The 22,119-nt window shown below is 40.0% G+C and overlaps 1 protein-coding gene across 2 annotated transcripts in view; it reads left to right on the forward strand.

Annotated features, from left to right (window-relative positions):
* The window catches only part of Aph1b (aph-1 homolog B, gamma-secretase subunit), a 34,261-nt gene extending 21,773 nt beyond the window's left edge, over window positions 1–12,488 (forward strand). Inside the window, exons 5-7 of one of the 2 annotated variants that reach the window (XM_071608359.1) lie at window positions 2,981–3,108; window positions 6,449–6,531; window positions 8,873–8,966. In XM_071608359.1, the coding sequence (XP_071464460.1) occupies window positions 2,981–3,108; window positions 6,449–6,531; window positions 8,873–8,882 (221 nt within the window). In that variant the 3' untranslated portion in view covers window positions 8,883–8,966. Of the gene's footprint in view, window positions 1–2,980; window positions 3,109–6,448; window positions 6,532–8,872 lie in introns of both variants that reach the window. The other variant, XM_027924479.2, reaches the window with a different exon arrangement.
* Window positions 12,489–22,119: the final 9,631 nt, after the last annotated feature.

Consider the following 22,119-nt stretch of genomic DNA (forward strand, 5'->3'; position numbering starts at 1 on the left):
TCTATTTTATTTGATATGAGTATGGACACTCCTGCTTGTTTCCGAAGTCCATATGAGTGATATGATTTTTCCCAACCTTTCACCTTCAGCCTATGTATGTCTTTTCCTATCAAATGCGTCTCCTGTAGGCAGCATATTGTTGGGTCTTGTTTTGTGATCCATTCTACTAGCCTGTGTCTCTTGATTGGTGAGTTTAAGCCATTAACATTTAGGGTTATTATTGAGATATGGGTTGTTCTTCCAGCCATATTTGTTTATTTATGTTACTAAACATGGTTTGTTTCCCTCTTTGATTATTTTTCCCCCCTTTACTGTCCTACCTCCCACTGTTGGTTTTCATTGTTATTTTCCATTTCCTCTTCCTGTAATGTTTTGCCAAGGATGTTTTGAAGAGATGGTTTTCTAGCTGCAAATTCTTTTAACTTTTGTTTATCGTGGAAGGTTTTAATTTCATCTTCCATCCTGAAGCTTAATTTCGCTGGAAACACAATTCTTGGTTGGAACCCATTTTCTTTCAGTGTTTGAAATATGTTATTCCAGGATCTTCTAGCTTTCAGAGTCTGTGTTGAAAGATCAGCTGTTATCCTGATTGGCTTACCCCTAAATGTGATCTGCTTCCTTTCTCTTGTAGCTTTTAAAATTCTCTCCTTATTCTGTATGTTGGGCATCTTCATTATAATGTGTCTAGGTGTGGGTCTCTTATGATTTTGCACATTCGGCGTCCTGTAGGCTTCTAGGATTTGGGATTCTGTCTCATTCTTCAAGTCTGGGAAGTTTTCTCGTATTATTTCATTGAATAGATTGCTCATTCCTTTGGTTTGAAACTCTGTCCCTTCCTGTATCCCAATGACTCTTAAATTTGGTCTCTTGATGTTATCCCATATTTCTTGGATGTTCTGCTCATGGTTTCTTAACAGTCTTGCTGAGCTGTCTATGTTCTTTTCAAGTTGAAATACTTTATCTTCATTGTCTGATGTTCTATCTTCTAAGTGTTCTACTCTGCTGGTAGTATTCTCAATTGAGTTTTTAAGTTGGTTTATTGCTTCCTGCATTTCTAGGATTTCTGTTTGTTTATTTTTTATAACCTCTATCTCCCTGTATAGTTGATCTTTTGCTTCTTGGATTTGTTTATGTAATTCATTGTTGAAGTGATCTTTCATTGTCTGATTTTGCTGTCTGATGTCTTCCTTGAGACTCCAGATCATCTGAAGCATGTATATCCTGAATTCTTTATCTGACATTCCATCTGATGCAGCTATTACCTCTTCTAACGTTGAGTTGACCTGCATTGCTTGTGGTCCTTTCTTTCCTTGTCTCTTCATACTGTTCGCGTTCCTTTCTACTTGGTGAAACTGTTGTGCTATTGAATTTTCCCCCTATATATTTATATTGGTCTTGTATAGTTGCAAAGTCTCCCTCGCAGACGCGGGCGGCGGCTCTGCCCCTCCTCCAATTGGGGCAATGTGCCTACCACGCCGGCAGGCCACTGGGCCTGCTCTGCCGGTCGGTAGCAGGTCCGCCTACCTTGCAGGCGCGGGCAGCGGCTCTGTCTCTCTGCGGGCCGCTAGGCTTGTTCTGTCGGTGGTCGCAGTTCTGCCTACTTTGCAGGTGCAGGCAGCGGCACTGCCCCTCTGCAGGCCTCTGGGGCTATTCTGCCAGTGGGTCGCAGGTCCGCCTACCTTGCAGGCGCGGGGGGCGGGGCGGCTCTACCCTTCCTCAGGCCACTGGGCCTGTTCTGTCTGTCGGTTGCAGGTCTGGCCTGTTCTGATGGTGGTCACAGTTCCGTCTACCTTGCAGGCGCGGGGGGAGGGGGTGGCTCTGCCTCTCAGCAGGCCGCTGCTCCTCTTCTGCCGGTGGGTTGCAGGCCCGCCTACCTTGCAGGAGTGACTGGAAGCTCTGCCCCTCCGCGGGCCACTGGGCCTTTTCTGTTGGTGGTCACAGTTCCGCCTACCCGGCAGGCGCGGGGGGTGGGGGGCGGCTCTGCCCCTCAGCAGGCCGCTGGGCCTGCTCTGTGGGTGGTCACAGTTCTGTCTCAACATTATATTCTTGAGATAATTTATATTTAGATCACATATAGTAGTCCATTGTGTGAATACACCATTCAGGTAATGATGAACGTTTTTTGTTTGTTATTACGAATGGTGCTGGTATAAATTTGTGTTTATATCTCCTTTGCATATTTGTAAGAATTTCTCTAGAGCAGTGGTTCTCAAACTTGGCCATGTATCAGAATGACCTGGAAGGCTATTTAAACTGGAATTGATTGGCTCTTAGCACCATTGTTTCTATATTAGGTGTGTGGTAGATTCCAGTATTTTGCACTTCTTGTAAGTCCTCAGGTTCTGGTGATCTATTGGTTGAGAACTAACTGTTTTATAACATAGATCTTGGAGTTGAAATAGAGAATGAATGTTTTCCACTTTATTAGTAATGCTAGATTGTTTATCTGCCAGCAGTATGAAAGAGAACTGCCAGACTTAGATTTCTCCCGGTGGGTGCTAATGATCTCTTTATTGTGTGACCAGATAAGAAATTTATATAACTTTTTTTAATGCTAAAACTTGCAGTATATATTAAATTTTTCCACTTTTAAATAAAAGAATGTTATCCAGAACATAGGATACACATAACACACACAGAAGCTGTATTCCCAAGAAAATCTGTGGACACTGATCAAATTTAGTGCCAGTTGCTTAAAAATAATCTTCGATAATTATAATTCTAATATTATTTTATTCTCCCATTGACCTTTTAAGAAAACTTCTAAAGAGAAATCCTACCTTAGTAATAGAAGATTTGTCTCAACAGAAGTTACTGTTTTTAATTGAAAAAGGTCTTTCTTAAGTAGGGCTGAAGGCTAATTGGGGAAAAGCTGTTTAGACTCACAATTCTCTTTTTTGCATTCCTGTGCACAATGAAAGGATGTTCAGCAGCCTTTGGTGTCTGTAGGACTGGGCACTAATGGTTGACTGTCTTTCAGCTTTCATGACGCTGGTTATCATATTGCTGCACGTGTTCTGGGGCATTATATTTTTTGATGCTTGTGAGAAGAAAAAGTGGTACATTCTTCTTATAGTTCTCCTGACCCATCTGCTGGTATCTACTCAGGTGAGTGTTGCCACTGACTTACAACATTTTTTAGAATTCAAGTTCACATATCTAAAATGGTAAATTCCTCTCTAAATGGAGTACATACTCATGGGAAAATTTGGAGTCAAAAAAGTAATTTAAGTGAATGAATGAATCATCTAAGTTTTACTCCAGAAAAAAAACCACAATTTTTTTTGGTGAATTTCACTAAAGATTATTTCCATGTGTCTTTCCTTTAATGGTTATAGTCAAACCTGAAACAATCTTGCTTTATACTTATATTTATATTATAAAGCACATCTGGGGGCAAGGGATATATGTCAGTTGGTAGAGCACTTGCCTTGCGTGCACAAGGCCTTGAGTTCAATCCCCAGCACCATTTAAAAAAAATAAACACACCTGGAGCAATTTCCACCTGATTACAAATCCTTTAAGATATAAATTTATATCATTATGTAAAAATTATAATTTGTTTAACTCGTTAATCATTTCTATTTCTCTATAGTTATCATGAAGCTGTCTTCATCATCTATCTGCATAAAACTTTTTCCATATGTAGTTTAGATTCCAGGGTATGGAATTATAAAGTCAAATCACATGGAGATCTTTTAAATACTTGATAAAAATTGCTAAAATACTCTCCATAAAGGTTGTACCATGTTCACACATTCTGATCAATAACAAAAATATTGATTTCACTTCCTTCTCATTGGCATTATAGTAGTTTTTCAAAGTGAAATTTAAAAAAACTTGACTAGATCTATTTAAGAATACTATGTAATACTTTGAATCTCACGTTTAATGAAATTTGTCATTATTATCAGTGTGACCCCTGACACTGCCTGTCCAGACCGTTTTGACCTGTCAGCTGAAGTGTTACAAGCTTCCTCCTGATGATGCTTGCCTCCTGTTTCTCTTCTTTCCATGCACCTAGAGTTTATATCAGATTTTCTTATATGGGCTCTTTGCCCTTAGATCCTTCTACAATGCTATCATATTGTACCCCCATCGGCCCATACACCTAAAACTCTTCAGTGCTGCAGGGTTACCCTTAATATGATGGCATACCCTTAATATGATGGCATACCCTTAATATGATGGCAACTAGGAAAAGACAAATCTTTGTGGGAAAGAAGGATGAGAAAGACAATACATTAAAATATTAACAATATCTATCTTTGGTGTTGGGATTATGGGTTCTTTTATTCTTTATAGTTTTTGTCATGTTTCAAATTTCTATAACATAGCATTTTTATAATCAGAAAGAAAGTTACATGATAAAGCAAATGTTCTTATGAATCTGACCCATCTGCTGGTATCCACTCAGATAAACAATGAATATATAAATAAACAATAAATATAATAAATAAGAAACTATACAGTGTGTTAGAAGGTATTTGGTGATTTAGACAAAAGGAAAAGTAGAAGAAAGAGATCCAGGGTGCAAGGTGGTTATGTCACATCTCTTCACTAGGTGGTCAGAGTATGCTTTATAGTGAAAGAGACATTTAAGAGGGAAAACAAACAAAAAAAAGCAAAGTAGAGATGAGGGAGTTGATCATGTGGCTGAGAGAGAGCATCCAGGACTGAACAGCCAGTACAAAGGTCCTAGGACTAAAAGACATGCTTAGCATGTTTGTGGAAGCCAGGTGGCCATAGCAGAATATTTAGTGATAATGATGGGTGAGACGAGAGTGGAGAATTGAAAAATGGTCAGATTTCGGACATATTTTTGAAAATAGAGCCAGCAATATTCCCTGATAGAGTAGGTGAAGCATGTGAGAGGAAAAGGAGGAGCCAAGGTTGTCTCCAAGGTTTTGGGCCTTGACAGCAGAAGCAATGAAGCTGCCATCATCTAAGAGGGGGTAGTTTGAGAGGGGAATTCAGGAATTCTGTTTGGGGAACATTATTTTGGAGGTGCCTATTGGACATCCAAAGTGAGCAATTGAATGCAAAAAAATCTGGAGAGAGGTTAAGAAAGATGACTACAAGAAGTAGGAGTAAAAAGAGAAGATGCTGAAGGACTGAGCCCCATGATGTTCCAGCAGTGTGTTTGGGGAAAAGAGGAGGGGCCAATAAAGAAGACTGAGAAGGAGAAACAGTGAGGTAGGATGAAGTAAGAAACCCCGGAGAGCCACATGTCCTTGAAGCCAAGTGTAGAGAGTCATTATCTGTAGCAGAAGCCTATGGAATAAACCAGGGCTTCTTTGTTTGACCTAAGCTTCTTATCAGTCTTGCTGCTGCAAAACTTAATCTCCCGCTGCTCTCCACAGTTCTTATCAACTGGGCTTTGTCTTCTCCCTAACTTAGATCATTCTTTGTAAAGCCCATCTGGAAAAGCTGCACATTCCAGACTTGGCACTATCACTGGACCTTATTCACTGCTCTTTTATAACATTTGTCCTTAGCTGGAATTACTTTATTTAATACAGTTTTTACATCTCTCTTCAATTAGAGTTTGATCATCAAGATTGGGATCTTACTATGTCAGTCTTTTTATCAATCCTTGGCACATAGGTGACCAATAAATAGTGATTGAATATTAATGGTGGATGTTATCATATTTAATGGTTTTAAAAGAACCCAGGGAGTTCGAATGTTTATTACCAAAATGTTAACAATAGTTATCTCTGAATGACAGATTTCAGAGAAAAACCATTTAAGTAATTGTTTCACTAAAATAATATATATATTATGTATATGTACATATATATTTGTGTGTATACATACATATATAGGGCTGGGGCTGGGGCTCAGTGGTAGAGCACTTGCCTAGCATGTGTGAAGCACTGGGTTCGATCCTCAGCACCACATAACGATAAGTATAATAAAGGTGTTGTATCACCTACAACTAAAAATATTTAAAAACAATATATATATATATATATATAATATATATATATATATATATTATATATATATATATTATATATATATTATATATATATATATATAATATATATATATACACTCATTTGTATATTCTAATTTTCTACAACAATCATGAATTTTTTTTAATTGTTTAAATGACAAAAATGTTTTTCAAAGAAATAGACTATAAAGAAAAAGCAAAACAAGTTTAGCCTTCTACAATATAAATTAAATTATGAGACTTGAGTATAAAGTTATTCCGAAAAAATAATCAGAAATGCTCAGTGCCTGCCATGCCCACAGATGCCTCTTGAGAAAAGTATTCTTTCTGCATAAGGTGCTGCCCTGCGGGCAGCGCATTTCCCTGGGCAGAGCCGATGGGTCAAGATAAGTGCCTTAGCCAAGGGAATGTGCAGGCACCTTGGAGATACTTGAAAGCGCTTGTGTTAAAGGTAACAAACTGAGTCAGATCCTCTCCTTCTTTAAGTGTATATGGTTGGACTACATGGGAATCCACACCCCCAGCTCAACCCTGGTCCAACAGAGGAAGTGTCCCTCCCACCTTTCAAGGTCAGTCCCTCCACTTGGGCTCCAGCCCTGCTCCATTGTCCCCTGCTGGAGGACCTCCCTCCCTTGGTTGTGCCCCTGTCCTCCATGGCCAGCCTTTCCCTCTTCATCAGCACACAGACATGGCTTAAATAAAACTCCTCAGTACTGCCTTTTCCCTATTTGTTTATCATCACAGCAGATCTCCACAAATTCTGTCTCCACTTCTTTACTACTCAGACTTCCAGCCCCTTGTGCCTTCTGCTCAACAGTCCTTTTAAAACTGTACCTGTTGAGGTCGAAAAGAACCTTCATTTTCAACATTGTTCTTTTTTCATCTCAGCAGCCTTTAAAAAGAGTTGACCACCCCGCTCATTTCCCTCTTTCACTTCTGCTCTACCACACTGTGCTGACTTGTTCTTACCTCACTGTTTACTCTTTCTCAGACCCCTTCACTGGCTCCTGTTCTTACAAATAATTTATACGTGTTGCATTATTTCAGGGTACAGTCTTGAAGCCCTGTCTCTTACCATCTCTTTGTAGAGACCATAGCTCCCTGCATTATCACGATCATGGCTGTGGCCAAGTTCCTTCTGTAGGCTATGCTTCTACATTTTTTTTCTAGCTGAGGACTCTCCTCTGAGCCCCATATTTCTATATACAACCACTTATCTGAATTTGCCTTTCAAAATCTCATGGGATGTTACTCTTAATGTATCCTTGATAGACTTGATTCCCACCTATCTTTCCAAGCTTGATGTTTTGCCAATTTTTTCAAGTTTGGTCTTCCTTAGGTCTTTGTCATTTGATTAAATGTCACCACCATTACCTAAAGCCCAGAAATGTGAGAGTCAATCTTGGATTCTTCCTTCCCCTCACATTCAGTCCATTAGCAACTTCTGTCTGTTCATATTATCTTCTCCATCTCCATCGCATCATCCTGATCTTAAGTCACCATCCTGTACTTACTTTCCTCATTCAGTGCAGTAACTTACTAACTAGTCTCTCTCTCTCTCTCTCTCTCTCTCTCTCTCTCTCTCTCTCTCTCTCACCATAGCCTCATTTAACTCATTCTCTTCAGTTTAAAAAATCTAAAGTCATTCAAGACCCCAACCTAAATCCCCTCTATGATCCACAATTGCACTGAGGACAAAATTAATGCTCCTTACCAAAACATTGCATAGTTGACCCCGGCCTTCCTCTCTGACCTCATCTGCTGATCCTACACATTCCTAACCATCATTAATACTGACTCTTCTCAGTTATCGATAGTATCCAGCTCTTTGCCTCCTTCTCTGATTCCTCCCTGTGGCCTACAGAGGGTTAGCTCACTTCTCCCATATATCTTTGTTTAAATGCTGTTTTCTTAGGACCTTCCTTGACCAACCTAAGTATATAAGCCTGTTCTTAATACCTAACATCATCACAATTATAATTATTCTGTCTTAGCATTCATCATGATTTGTAATTAACTTCTTTGTTCATTACCTGCCCTGCTGGCTAGTCTATAAGTTCCATTAGCATGAAGACTCTGGTCTTCACTAATGCATGACCCAGTGCCTTTTGGCACTCCATGAGAGGTTTTTGTTGTGGTGGTGGTTGTTTAGTTTTGTTTTAGGGCTGATATTGAACCCATGATCTTGTGCATGCTAAATATCTACTTTACAGTGAACTACACCTCCATCAATATTTTTTTTGGGGGGACAGGGTCAGGGAGCATACCAGGGGTTAAAATCAACCACTGAGCCACATCTCCAGCCCTATTTTGTATTTTATTTAGAGGCAGGATCTCACTGAGTTGCTTAGTGCCTTGCCATTGCTGAGGTTGGCTTTGAAGTCGAGATGCTCCTGTCTCAGCCTCCCGAGCTGATGGGATTACAGGCATGCACCACGGTGCCTGGCTCCTATCAGTATTTTGTAAATGAATAAACTTTTGTAAAATAGCAATTGTCCAGCTGTAAAAGAGACTCAATTTCCACATGTTTCCTTAAATACTAAGGATTCATACTAATCTGGACTTGCCTCACTTTCTTGAAAATTCTAATAGACAATTAACACAGAAATGGATACTAACCCGGGCTAGATTATAACATGTGTCTTCTACTGAGTATTCCATTAGGTTTTGGCAAGTGACTATCTTCTAGGGTTGTCAGTAGAAGCTAGCAAAGCACAGGATCTACAGACAAGTCTTTCTTGATTAGTTGGTTCTGGATGCTTTTGTGGATTCTTAACACATGATATGTATTGTAGTTTGATGAAACACAGTCCAGCTTTTGAGAATATTCCATATTTTCCCGTCTTTGGTTATTCCATATGTTTAATAAGCTTGTATTATTACCCAAGTTGATTTATTTTTTCTTTGCAGACCTTCCTAAGTCCTCACTATGGAATAAATCTGGTGTCAGCATACGTAATCATGGTGTTCATGGGCATCTGGGCATTTTTTGTTGCTGGAGGCAGCTGCCGAAGCCTGAAATTCTGCCTGCTCTGCCAAGACAAGGACTTTCTTCTTTACCACCAACGTTCTAGATAACCTCCGACAGTCAGTTCCTACCAACAGCAGGCTGTGTCATTAGAGGAAGCACAACAGTGCCTTTTTCTAAAAAGAGTAAGAAAGAAAGAAATCCCCTTTTCTGGTGGAATTTTGGAAAAGCAAAGCTATCTAGATAGGAATTCCATTTGCTTGGCTTTCAAGAAACAGGTCTCTCAAAAGGATGCCTCAGTGGTCTGCGTGCTGGCTGCATGTTAGAGACACCTGGGAAACAGAAGGAATACTGATTCAGGGCTCTCCACTCCAGATTTAATTGGCATGAGCATTTGGTAATTTTTGAAAGCTTCCAAGTAATTCCAATGTGTGACAAGGCTGAAAAGCACTGGGATCCAGATGGGAACTTCTCAATATCCTAAGTAAATGAGATTCTGATATTTAACTGTCTCCTGATTCAACTTGTGCTAAGCAAGTAAATTGCTGAATGTCAAATTCTAGTTAGCCTTTATCTTTTTATGTTATGAATTCACAAAAGGCTAAAGGGCTATCACCTCTGAACCATTCACATATATTTCACTAATACCATCTTAGCAAAACATGGTAGACTGTGCTGCTCAATACAATAATAAATTACACTGACTTACTATGATAATTTAGCCAAAATAAGATTAGATTAATAAGGTATATTCTCCTGAAATTTTTCCATTCTAGATTTTGCTTTTTTGAGGCACTGCATTTTTTAAGTATAAATTCAGTTTAAGATTAATTTTTTATTTCCTTGGAAAGTACAAAATCGAGAATTGTGCAAAGTCTTTGAGTCTTTTCTTAGTTTAAAGCTGCAGTGTTTACTATCTGAGTGCCAGGTGCTGGATTAGGTGAGGTAAAGCCCCATGTTTTATCCCTAAGCAGCTGAACAGAGAACTGAGAACTGTACCCTGGGACAGGCTTCCCTGGAGCTGGTGGAAATGTGACCAAAAGCTCAAGGAAAATAAGCCAAAAGGATGTTCTTGGACACTTTTCATTTGCTCCTGTTACTGTTTTCAGCTGAATCTAGCCAGCCAGCATCCAGGCAGACAAGGTTGTCATTAACAATACTGAACAGCTCCTTTACCCAAATGGTATAGTATAAAATTGTAAAAATGTATTTTAAACTGCCAGATTTTTTGCTATTACATATCCATATAATCTTTAGATTTATTAGGTATCTGGGTTTTGGTAGCAGTGATATAGCGTTCTCTTTAGAAGAATATCCAAGGTGTTTGTTCAGCTTCTAAATAACATTTTTTTTAATTTCCTTTATGGAGAGGAAATCCTAGTGAATTATGATTTTACTAACTGGAAATTTTTCCCAGTTTTTGTCTTTGGGGAGCTGATAGTGTGAAATGGAAATTATACATTAAAGGGATACTTCTGTGAATCCTATATATTTTTTAGAAGAAGGTCCCCCCCCACCAAAAAGAAAAAGAAAAAAAAAACAGCAATGAAGGGTTCAATATGACACACTAGATGAATGAATGTGACAGAACCATGATGGGAAAGAATAATGAACATGTTTCAAATAGAAGTGCATTCAGCATTTTGAGCAAACTGTACATCATTCCAGAGGCCAGAACCTTACTCATGGACTAGACTTTTGTCAATGAAACCTCACTGTGTTTAAAATACTAGAATATCTCAATCTAGAGATGAAAAAGGAGTAGAGCTTCTACCAGCCTAATAAGTAATTGTAATTATTCCCCTAAAGGTAACTACAGCACCAGTACTAGTGTTTTCTGATGGAGTTCAGTTTTTTTTTTTTTTTTTTTTTTTCCGGCTTTATACAAGATTATGCTTGGACTAGAAGAGACAAGGACTTAGTAACTGAACAGTGAATTTTACTGTACAAAATTAAGGGGAATAAGATGCCCATAGAATTGGGATTTATTCTTAGCAGAACATGGTCTCTGTCCCTTTTCCTCTTTCTCTCCCTCCCCGTTTTCTCTCCCTCTGCTCTTTCTGTCTCTCTCTTGTGGTACTGAGGACTGAACCCATGGCCTCATGCATGGTAGGCAAGTGCTCTACAACTGAGCTACATCCCCAGCCTGAATTATATATAAATCTCTTAAGTGAATACTCTGATAAAATATTTGCCTATATCTAAAATCTGAGATTTTAATATTATTCATATTTGAGCTTTGATCAAGTTCTCTGTACACCAATAACTTAATATTAAGAAGCTGGAATATTTTATCATCTCATTTAATAAAAACTCAGAAGTTTTTTATGGTCAGACTATTGCCTTAGTTCAGGAAATTATTTAATAATCTTTGGTTACCTATGAATAAGGGAATGATGTAACCCTGATTTCTCTTAGAATGTGAATATTGCCATGGTCAGTTCAGGCACTTGTTTCAAACAGGCTGCTTTGCCATCTGCCAAGGAAGCCTAGAGGGAGGTGTAGACTTCCTCTGTTGCTATGTTTGTATTGAAATGCCTTTTTTTTTTTTTTTTTTGCATTTGTTATCTATATGGATCTTTCTGAGTCCTGGTAATAACTGGAGAGGAGTTGGTGTTGGTGCTGCATGCTTTCCTCCATGCAGGATTTTTCTGTTTAGAGGAAAATGTGGACAGTTAACATTGACCTTGGAATTTTGAATATTGTTGCAGTGCTTAAATATATTGCCTTGTAATTAATTGATACTGATTCTGTTGTTTTCTAACATAAGCTGTACTTTTTATTTCATTTGAGTAATCATAACCAGAGATGTCCAATTGCCTTGATCCTGGCCTAGGTGTTATAGTAGCAGTGGCCCTTTTGAGCTTCTTGAAAACATGACTGAAAGGAAGTACTGATGTCATCTGCAGAATGCATAGAAAATGATTTCTGTTCCCAGTGTTAATTTTCTTCTCAAGCACATTCCAGTGACTGCTGAGAGTGGCAGATTCACACCGGAAAAGCAAGGTGTTCTTATCTATAGAGTGGATGCAACGTATGCAGTTGTGACAGAAGATTCCTTATAACTAGTACTCCTTCCAATTACTTCAGCCCAGCCCCCAAACAGGGTTTAGTAGTTAGTGTGGGCCCCAGGGTGACACTGAAGTTTTGCCAACTAGCCTGGGTGGCAACCTGTCTAGGGTACCAGCAGCCTGCTTCCTGGGAATAATTCCTCAAGGGTGTTGGCTTTTACTTAGTTTTTTTCTGGGACCCACCATTCCTACTTCCAGGTAGACAAGGTAGATGTCACAAAAAAATATTTTGAAGTGCTTTGCTTAGAACATTTTGCTTGTGATTACAAATGCTTATATTTCTTATATATTAAGAGGTTTTACTTCTAGTAAATTTTAGAAGAGTTGGGGACTGTCTGTGTGTAAAATATGTAACAGTTTATAAAAGTTATACATTCCGTCCTATACAGTTTCAACATCCAACCTTGCATTCCATACACAATGCAGTAGACTCTTTGCAGACCTGTATTTTTCATTGAATAATAAAAAGATCATTTGGTACTACTCATTTCCCATGTTTCCCCTTCTTTGGAGTAGTCTTTCCTTCAGGATCTATTTGGGTTTTGAGCATTTAAAACATGGCTATATAGTCTGTTGTTTATAACCGATCAAATGCACTATGAATTGTGAATAATATAGCATACCTTGAATACAGGAGATGCTTGAGACTTTTTCAAAAAGAAGTTCTTTAGTTTAAAATTCTTTAAAGTTCTTTAATTTAAAATTCATCTCTGTATGTTCAGAAATATTTTGGTACAGAAAATTTCTTGCGATTTCTTAAAACAAATAGAGAATAATTCTAAGGTCCTAAAATCTTACTTTGAAAAACCTCCTAAATAATTGTAAAATAGTGAATTTATAAAACATCATGTGATAATGGCTGAGGATCAGAGTCAGGTAAAGAGGAGAATGCAGTTTTACTTCTCCCCAGTGGTCCTGAGTAGCCTATAGAGTCCCTTTGTTCTTCCTCCCCATGGTGAGGAGACTGTAGCTAAGGCATGGAGCTTGGCCTTTACCATTAGGATATGTAGGGTATTGTGATGACTTGTAACTCAAGGTCATATGATGCCAGTTCACTCTGGATTGAAATGAAGCTCTTCAGGTTTATGTTGACCATATTTCTGGCTAAGATTGCATCAAAAACCAAGGGCTCAAGGGCTCTGTTCTTTTAACTAGTAAGCCAGGGAAAGAGGCACACATCCCCTGTGTGTCAGGCCCTTTCCACATTAAAATTGTGGCCCTCTTTAATTGTTATTTGACATTTTGTTGTAATGGAGGTTTCTCTGTGACCTCAATGTGAGAAACCTTCAGTGGAAAGAAGTATCTATTTTACTTTCACCTCATTGAAACTGCAGAATAGAAAAACCATTCAACTGGATTATGATCCCAATCTAAGTAGGATTGAGGATTTAATATGTTCTCCGATGACCATAATAAACTCTCAACTCCAGTCAGGTCCTCCCTATGGTGCTGCTTGCCACTTAAGTGTGGATCACTATAAGTCCTGCTTCTACAAGAGTAAAACTATTCATTCTTTTAGGGCTTCTTCAAAAACAGAAATAACTCCTAATGCTCATGCACACTTCTTTGACACTTTAAAATGGAGAAGAATATGATGGTGGAGATCTTGGTACTTGAAGGGCATTTAATTAACCACACACAGTATTATTTTGAGAAAAATGCACTATGAATTGTGAATAATATAGCATACCTTGAATACAGGAGATGCTTCAAATTTTAGGAATGGGTGAGGGGTACTCGGGTAGTGGATATAGATCAAGAAGAAAAGGTGGTAGCTGAGGACTGAGCCCTGGAGCACTGCAAGCAAGGGTTGTAAAGGGGGAAAAAGTTGATGAAAAGAGAAATAAAACCAGAGGAGTGTGATGGGCTGAGAGCCAGTAGCAAAGGATGTCAAAAGCTGCTGAATAATGAGAAGAGGGAGAATTGATTGTTGTATACAGAAAACATGCTGGTGACTTTGATAAAAGCAATTTCAGTGTAGAAAAAAGTGTAAACATGCAAACACAGTAGGTCATAGAGACTGAGAGAGATGGAGATGCCACATCAAGAGCAGAGATGTTGTGGAAGAATGATAGCCTGAGGAAGATTTGCAGACACATGAGGATGTTTTTCTCTCTCCTCTTTATGATACGAACTGTAATGGCATATTGAGAACACGCTGTAATAGGATAGGAAGGGCATGGTAGGAAGTGGGAAATGGTGCAGGGGAGAATGGCTGAAATGAAGTCCTTGCAGGGGATTAAAGAGGGAGATTTTTAGCCTTGAATACTTAGTAAATAAGTAAAAATGTTCAAAATCAATGATTTAAGCTCCCCCTTAAGAAATTAGTGAAAGAAAACTAAAGCTAAAGGAGAAGAAATAATAAAAATAGAAATCAAATAGCAATGAAACAACAGAGAAAATTAAATGTCTGGTTAACATTGATAAAACTGAACAGATCAATAAGGAGAAAAAAGAGCAACGATATCAGGATTGAGAGGGAGACATCACTATAGATCCTATATTATTAAGTAACAGGGAATATAATGGACAACTTAATGCCAATAAATTTAAAAGATCAAACAAAAAAATCCTTTTTTAAAAAAAATTCACAAATCTCACTCAAGTATTAAAAAATCTGAATAGCCTTATATCTGTATGAGTCTATACTCAAACTCTAGTGGTTTGTCAGAATTAACATTTCAGATTTTTCTTGCCTCTTAACATGCATTGTAATTATTGCTGAAAATAACATAACCTTTTGTATATTAGAAATTGACTAAGCCTTTAGTGTTAATTTTAGGATAAACTGGGCAGCAGTTGAACTACAGTTAATGTGTGCTGAAGTTGTATATGCCAAAGGCTCCCTCTACTGGTCTTGTTTTTAATGTCCTACTTGACTTGGGGCTTCCCCAAATGCTTCTTTTCAGAGAAAGTCTGTATCTTGCAGCTCAGTAGGCTCTAATCCACTGTTATATACTGGAACCCTGATGGTGTGGCAATGAGATGTGGAGGACGGAACATGTCCTGTAATCCTAAAATCAAAATTTCAGTTTTTCAATAGGCTGACATCCCTGGGTTAAGTGTCTCAACCTCCCCCACTCCTCCAATCCCCCGTCATCCCCTCACCCCAGGCCAGGTTAGATGAGACAGGAAGACCAAAGGGAATGGAAGTGGGACAAATCCCTTTGCCCCAGGTGGGATGGGGCTCTGGTAAAGTCTTTTTTCCTTAGAGCGTAGGCCTTTGTTGTGGGGAAACCCCTGGATGTATTTTACAACAATGACACTATATCTCATTTTCTGGCTAGTCTATACTCAAACTCTAGTGGTTTGTCAGAATTAACATTGAAGAATCTTCACTAGTTTATGGCTCCAGCAGCTTCTATTCCAGGTAAGAAAATTACAATTGTGGCTGTCTGGATGATTCTCATCTCTCCAGATTTCAGGGTGGTAGTTTGCCCTGAGATGGTAGTTCTCTGATGGGTTCAATAAAATTATTGATTTGCATATTTTTTTTCATGTAAGGATGGGAGTACTGACTTCTAAACTCTTTATACGTTGGGCTAACCAGAAATCTCCTGTAATTTTTCTAAAGAAAACTCCTAGAAGACTTCACTGGAGAATTCTAACAAACATTTAAAAAGAAACAATACCAATTCTACAAAAACTCTTCTGAAAAATGGAAGCGATGGCACTCAGTTCATTCTGTGAGCTAGTGTTACCCTGATAACAAAACCCTATAAGGAAAAACACAGATGAAAACGTTCTTTTTCTCCTCAAGGTCCTGCTTAAGTGTCACGTCTTGTCTGAAGTCTTTCCTAACTTCATTAGAATTAGAGAAGCAAGTGGTTTTCTCCACTGTAAACCTTTATGCTTTTTTAAATTCAAGGAATAATTTACATACAATAAAATTATCTGTGCTTGGATGGATGGGTTTTGGCCAATATGTTCAACTGTGTCACCCCCACCCCAATCACCCTCTGATGTTTCCCACCTGTTCCTTTTCAGTCAAATCATACCACTTTCAAGAGCCTTCATCCACTCCCACTCCCATCGCCATAAATTAATTTCACTTTTTAAAAATTTTAATATTAGAATAACATGAAATGTGCTATTGTGTCTAGTTTTTTTACCCAACATAATTTTCTGAGATTCATCCTTATTTTAGTGTATATCAAAATTTGCAAACTTTTATTGCTGAATTATTCCATTCCACGGATATACCACAGTTTGTTTAGCCATTCTTTTGCTCATGGATGCTTAGATTCTTTACGCACTGCTATATATTATGGTTAGTGGCTTCTGTTTGTCTAGGGAGACAGACTCATTGAATATAGGGACCCTGCCTAACTCATCTTGGGTCCCCACCACTTAATCTGCCCCTAGCAGATGGAAGTTGTTCATTAAATCTTTGCTCTTAAATGAGGAGGTATGAGAAAATCAGCTAGAAATTATTTTGAAGGATAGGAGGGAGATGAATTCAGATTTCACCCAATGGTTAGGAGGGAGTGATAAGCCCCTGAGCTATGCTTGTTAGTGGCTGCCCTGTCCTCCATGTACCATATTCAGAAAAACTTTTCAAATGATTGTGCATTTGGATGGTGAGGAAGGAGAAACACCAAGATGCACAGGACCTGTTGCTGGATATCTAGTTTCAGCAGAGGCACTAACTGGTCATGTTGCCTATTTCTCTAGAAAATTCTTTGCTTCTTCCAGAGAAGGCTGGTTGACTCTCATCACCAAAACAGAATTGCTTTAGAGGTCTCCATTTACCCTTGAGCCCAGGGGCCCTGTGTTTATTGTCTTCATTGCAGGTAATTAAAAGTTAATATTTGAAATGCATGAACTCAAGCAGAAATAATGACTTTGACTTACAATATTGAGAGGTCATAGCTGGCCATGTGAGTAGAGATCACGTTCCTTCCCTGACTTGTGGGGTTTTATGAGGTTACTGCATGATTGGGGTAATCATAGTGAATTCTATTACAAGAAGGTTTCTGTGTTACTGGAGCTGTGAAGGTGGCCTTTGCCCTGTCACCAAAGATTCTGGTGCAGTAGCTGTGAGTTTGACCTGGGTAGCCAGAGTCTTTGTTTCCCACTTTGAATATGCTTTGCCTTTTCCTGGGTTGTTGCATAATGGAGTGAAGGGCACTGTAACAGTAAAGAGTATCCACACGAGAGGCGTTGTCCAATTGCTTGTTGACCTACAGTCATAATGGTTGTGATAACTTTTTTATGGTGCCTTATTCAGTACAGCAAGGTACTTTGGCCTTTATCTCTCATTCTGTAATGAAGGGGTATGGGTGGAAAGGGGGACTCCTATAGCATTGTCTGGGCCTCACACCTTCCACCCACACCCTGTGACAGTTGAATCTGAGCCTGAGGGTGTTGTGTCCTTGCCAGGTCATCTCCAGTTTGGATGGCTACTCAGAGGTGGCCTCAGTGCAGACTGAGGATGGTGCCTCCACCTCCCAGCAGGTGGCCCCAGAGATCAGGTTTCCTCCTGGGAACAGCCCTGGGACTTCTGCTACCTTGAAGGAAGTCCTCTGTTCATAGCATAGGGGCCAGCAGAACTAGTTACAAAAGCAGACTTTGCCAGAAACTGTTGCCTTCATTCTGCCAGGCTACAGAAGCCTAGAAATGCCTTGCCAGTGTGGGAACCTCAGGGCTCCATGGGGACCAGAGGTGGGAAAGAACGTGTGGAGCAGGGAGGGGAGGGAGGTACATTTTTGGCACCTGGCCGGGGTGCTACAGAAAGGTCCTTCTGCTGTTAATCAGGTGTCCATGAGCCTGCAGTCCACACTCTGGCAAAAGCACTGGAATGCCCCAGGGCTGACACTCCTGAGCACCTGGACCCCAGGCAGTGGTCAGGGCCAGGAAGGTCAAGAAGCTGCCCCCTGCAGCAGGGAACAAGGTAGGAGGAGAGAAGGAAAGAGTCCAGAGTCTGCTGCTAATCATTCATCTTGGCTTCATTTTCCTGCCTTCATGTCTTCACCTTCACCTAGATGTCCCTCGTCTTCTATCTCCCATTCCCATTCCTCGACCCCAAGATGTTCCTCCAGGGTTTATTTCTGTGTGGAAGTTCCCTAGGCTTCAAGGGCATCTCAAAGGAGCTGAGCACTCCACATCTGCAGAGTTCATCAAGGTGGGGACTGGCCTCAAGTGTCTATTGAGCACTTGGAGTGTGGTTAGTGAAACTGAGAAGCTCAATTTATTTTATTTTAATCAATTTAAATTTAAAAGCTGATAATAGATTCAGTAATTTGGAAAACTTTAACTATGTTAAGAGCAACTCTGCTTTTCAACAGTAAAATTGATGAAATCAAAGTACAGATCAAATATTTACAAGGAAAATTTAGCATCTGAATTGAGATGTGTTGTAAGTGTAAAATACACACCAGATTTTGAAAACTTAGTACTGCAAAATTAAAATATCTCATTAAAATATTAATTACATGTGGGAATTATAGTGTTTGAAATCTATTGGATTTTTAAAATGTTATTAGAATTAATGTCACTGGTTTCTTTACTCTTTTTTAGTGTGACTACATGTGTCATGTGTCTCACATTCTTTTGGGCTATGGGCTTGAGATTGTTTCAGCTGCATTTAGATGAGATAATGACAAAGCTGAAGGACCCAAGTTGGTTCTGCCAACTCATGGCTCTTGCCAGCCTGACATCAACTCAGAAGAGTGTTGCACTCAGGGAATGGGGGAAGGCTGTGGATAGAGAAGGAAGACCCTCAAAGGGGGTGAGCAGTCTACAGCAAGTACTCAAATGTCTTCCCTACCCCATCCCCACTGGGATAGGAGCAAGTCCAAGGCTCCTGCCTTTCAGTAGACTGTCTCTCTGCTGCCTAGCATCATCCTCGCAAATGGCTATGACACCTAGGATGCTGAAAGGTAGAACCAGAGAATCTCTGAGTTACAGCTAAAGAGACAGTTAGAAGCTGGAGGATTTGTAATGTTTCTACTTCAAAGCTGGGTCAGCTGCTGTATCACCTCCTGGAGCAAATGACTCTTGCATAGTTCACCCATATCCATCCTAGGGCCGATAAAGTGAAAATTGGAGACTTTTCTAAATAACTCATACAGTGATGGTGCTTACCTGTAACCTTCACAGGACTGTCTATTTTAGCAAACCAGGATATGAAATCTTGTTTAGATAAAAGATTATATGGTGGGGGAGGGCAGGTGACAGCATATTTTGCAAACAGATTCAAAATAAAGTAAGAGGCAACCAAGAGAAGCCATCCACCTGCTGTATAAAATACTCTCAGAAGCAAGAAGAGATATGGGACCTATTCCCTATATTCAATCCTTTGGTTCAGAATACCCCCCTTTTTTCTACCCATCTGTTCAAATCTGACTTGTCTTCAAGCCCCAGCTTGCACAGCGCCCTCTCCCTAGGCCTGGCTCTAGTTACTCTGGATTTCCCAGCCTTGCTGACTAAGCAGCTGTGCAACTGGGGGCTGCACATAGGCCTCCATATTCAACTCAGTGATTAAGTCCATCTGTGTATTTTTCTTTGGAGTCAGGTTGTAAGACCTGGATGCCAATGACAATGACTGTTCTCATTTGTTACTCATCACCATAATAGGGAGCTTCAAAGCATTTTGCAATAGTAATGCTTTTAACTGTACCTCCCCTGGCCAAAAAAAAAGTTGGTCTGATGTGAAAAACATTTTATTTATCATTTATTATACTTACAGATATGTCTGTATTACAATCATTGTGGCAATAAATATGGAAGTGCTCAACAGACCATCACCACGGTGGCCTATGGTCCCAGGCACAGGGACTAAGGGGTGCTACAGACCCCAGTGCTTCCCAAAGGCCTGTCACGAGGTCTTGATAGAGTCCCACAAGGGAGTGGAATTTAGGATCTGAACTTGAAATGAGATTAGGGGAGTCAGCACAGCAAATACTAGAAACTCTAGTATTTAAAGCAACTCATACAGATTTTTACCAGATGATACTAAAGAGGCAAATCAAAGATGCTCGAGATCCCCTTTAGTGAGAGGCAAAGGAAAGACTGGAGAAGCCAGGGACTTCCCCATGTCGCTCCCTCAGCCTGTGCCTTGTTTCTGTGGGCTGTACCTGTCATGTGCCTAACACAACACCCACTGGAGCCTCCCAGGCACCCACCACTCAACAGAGTTAAGTGGCGAGTGTAGGATAGCTGTGCGTCACACGCGACAGCACTGGTTTCCTGCAGTGACAGCTCGTGTCAGTGGAATGAGTAAGAATCTGAGGAAAGCTGGATCTTCAGGAGTCCTGCAGGATTAGCAAAGAAGTTGACAGCATTGATTCTTGGAGCATTTTTTCTGGCTTTGTTTCATCTCAGCCATGAGGGCTGAGTACCTGGACCATGCTGACGGGGAAGAGGGAAGGATAAAAGCCACCATTTTCACCTTCCAGTGAGTCTCCCTTTCAACAGCCTGCCCTTGTGCCAGGTACAATGATCTCTGTGTTCTCTCATAAAACTCATTCATGTATACAGAGGGTTTTTTTTGGAAAGACAATCCAGCTGGTTTGGAGTGGTTTTTACTAGTTTCTGATTGGCAATTTTGGACCAAGGCCAAGAAATCACCTATTTCATGTTGCTTGGTCATGAGGGTTGTCTTTTCTGTCATTTGATAATGCACAGGCATGTAATGGCAAGGTTGGGACACCACACCTGGTTCCAAGGCTGTCATAAGTCTCACATGCTCATGTGCACACACACACACACAGACACACATCTGAGGTCACTTGTAAACTTGCCTAGCAAAACAGGCTACAAAGACATAGGAATTGCTGTCATTATGAAAAGTTATGGCAGTGACAAAAAGAATTTTTCAAGTCGGAGTGAGGAGTAGAATGAGGAAGATATTATAAAGAAACTTGTGCTTCAAGAGAGGACATTCTATGCTGTCAAAATGAGACTGTGAACCAGAAAGTTCCCTGTGAACTACAAGCAGGAAACTAGCTATCAGGGGCTAGTGGTTGAGGCTCCTTCTCAGTCATGGAACTGACTGTTACAAGGCTCCCACCTCTATGGGAGGAAAATGAGGAAAGAATTGTCTTCTTAGTCTTTGTGACTTGGGGAGGAAGAACAATGCAGAATCTTAGCAACATTCCATTAATATTGGTCCTTAAATACCAGGACCATGCTAGCCCCTGCATAGATAGCTTCCTGCTCTTGTAGCATGAAACTATATTTCAACTAAACATGATCAGAAACCTTCAAAGTCAGAGGAAGAGACAGTCCCTGATTCCAGGTTGGCAGTAAGAGAGTCACAGAAGTGGGAGAAAGATATCTGGGCAAAAGAGACAAATTTCTACAATCATTTTGTTTCTGCCTATTTTCTGAAGGTTCAAAAGCAGATCATCTCAGAACTTACATCTACTCTAGGAGACAGGAAGCAACTCATTTTCAAGGAACACTTATTAATAAAACTTGTAGAGTATAAAACACAACTGCCTCACTGATGGGAGTGTAGGTTGAACTTAACATTCAGTCCTTCTCACATGGTGGCTGGGAGGTGACTTGTGATTCCAGTGCTGACTTCACAGAAACTCTCCCAGACCATGTCTGTCTGCCCATTACTTCTCCCCCTCTTTTTTCTCTCTTCTTTCTGTTACCCTTTCATCCCCACCAAGAAATGGAACTTGAGACTGCTGTATTCTAAGGTCCAATCAGGGTCTCTGACCCAAGGAACAGGAATATGAAAATTCCCCCACTACATCACACAGTATATCTCTTGTTTTCATTTCTTTCTGACATCCTGATCCTTCCTGTCTCAATTCTTCTGTGAGGTCAGACTGAAGGTTTATCTGAGCAGAAGGAAATCCAAAGGAGGAAGGAAAGAAACTGAGTTTCAAAAGCAATGCCTAAACAGAGAGTATACATTCTAGCCTGGAAGCTGGGAGAATAAGACGAATTTCCAGGACACTTGAGAACATACCAAGTGAGAACCAGGATGGAAGTGTTTTCCAACTAGTAATAGGTCACTAGCAGGTGGCTTGTTTTGTGACCCAGAATCCAGACAGCACAGCCGTCTCACACAGAGCAGTCAGTTCCAAGTTCCCACCTTCTGGTCTAGAGCTCATCCCATCAATGGATCACAATGGGGGTGATAGTGGCACCAGGCAGTG

Source organism: Marmota flaviventris, chromosome 2 (genome assembly GCF_047511675.1).
Source record: "Marmota flaviventris isolate mMarFla1 chromosome 2, mMarFla1.hap1, whole genome shotgun sequence".
Taxonomy (NCBI): domain Eukaryota; kingdom Metazoa; phylum Chordata; class Mammalia; order Rodentia; family Sciuridae; genus Marmota; species Marmota flaviventris.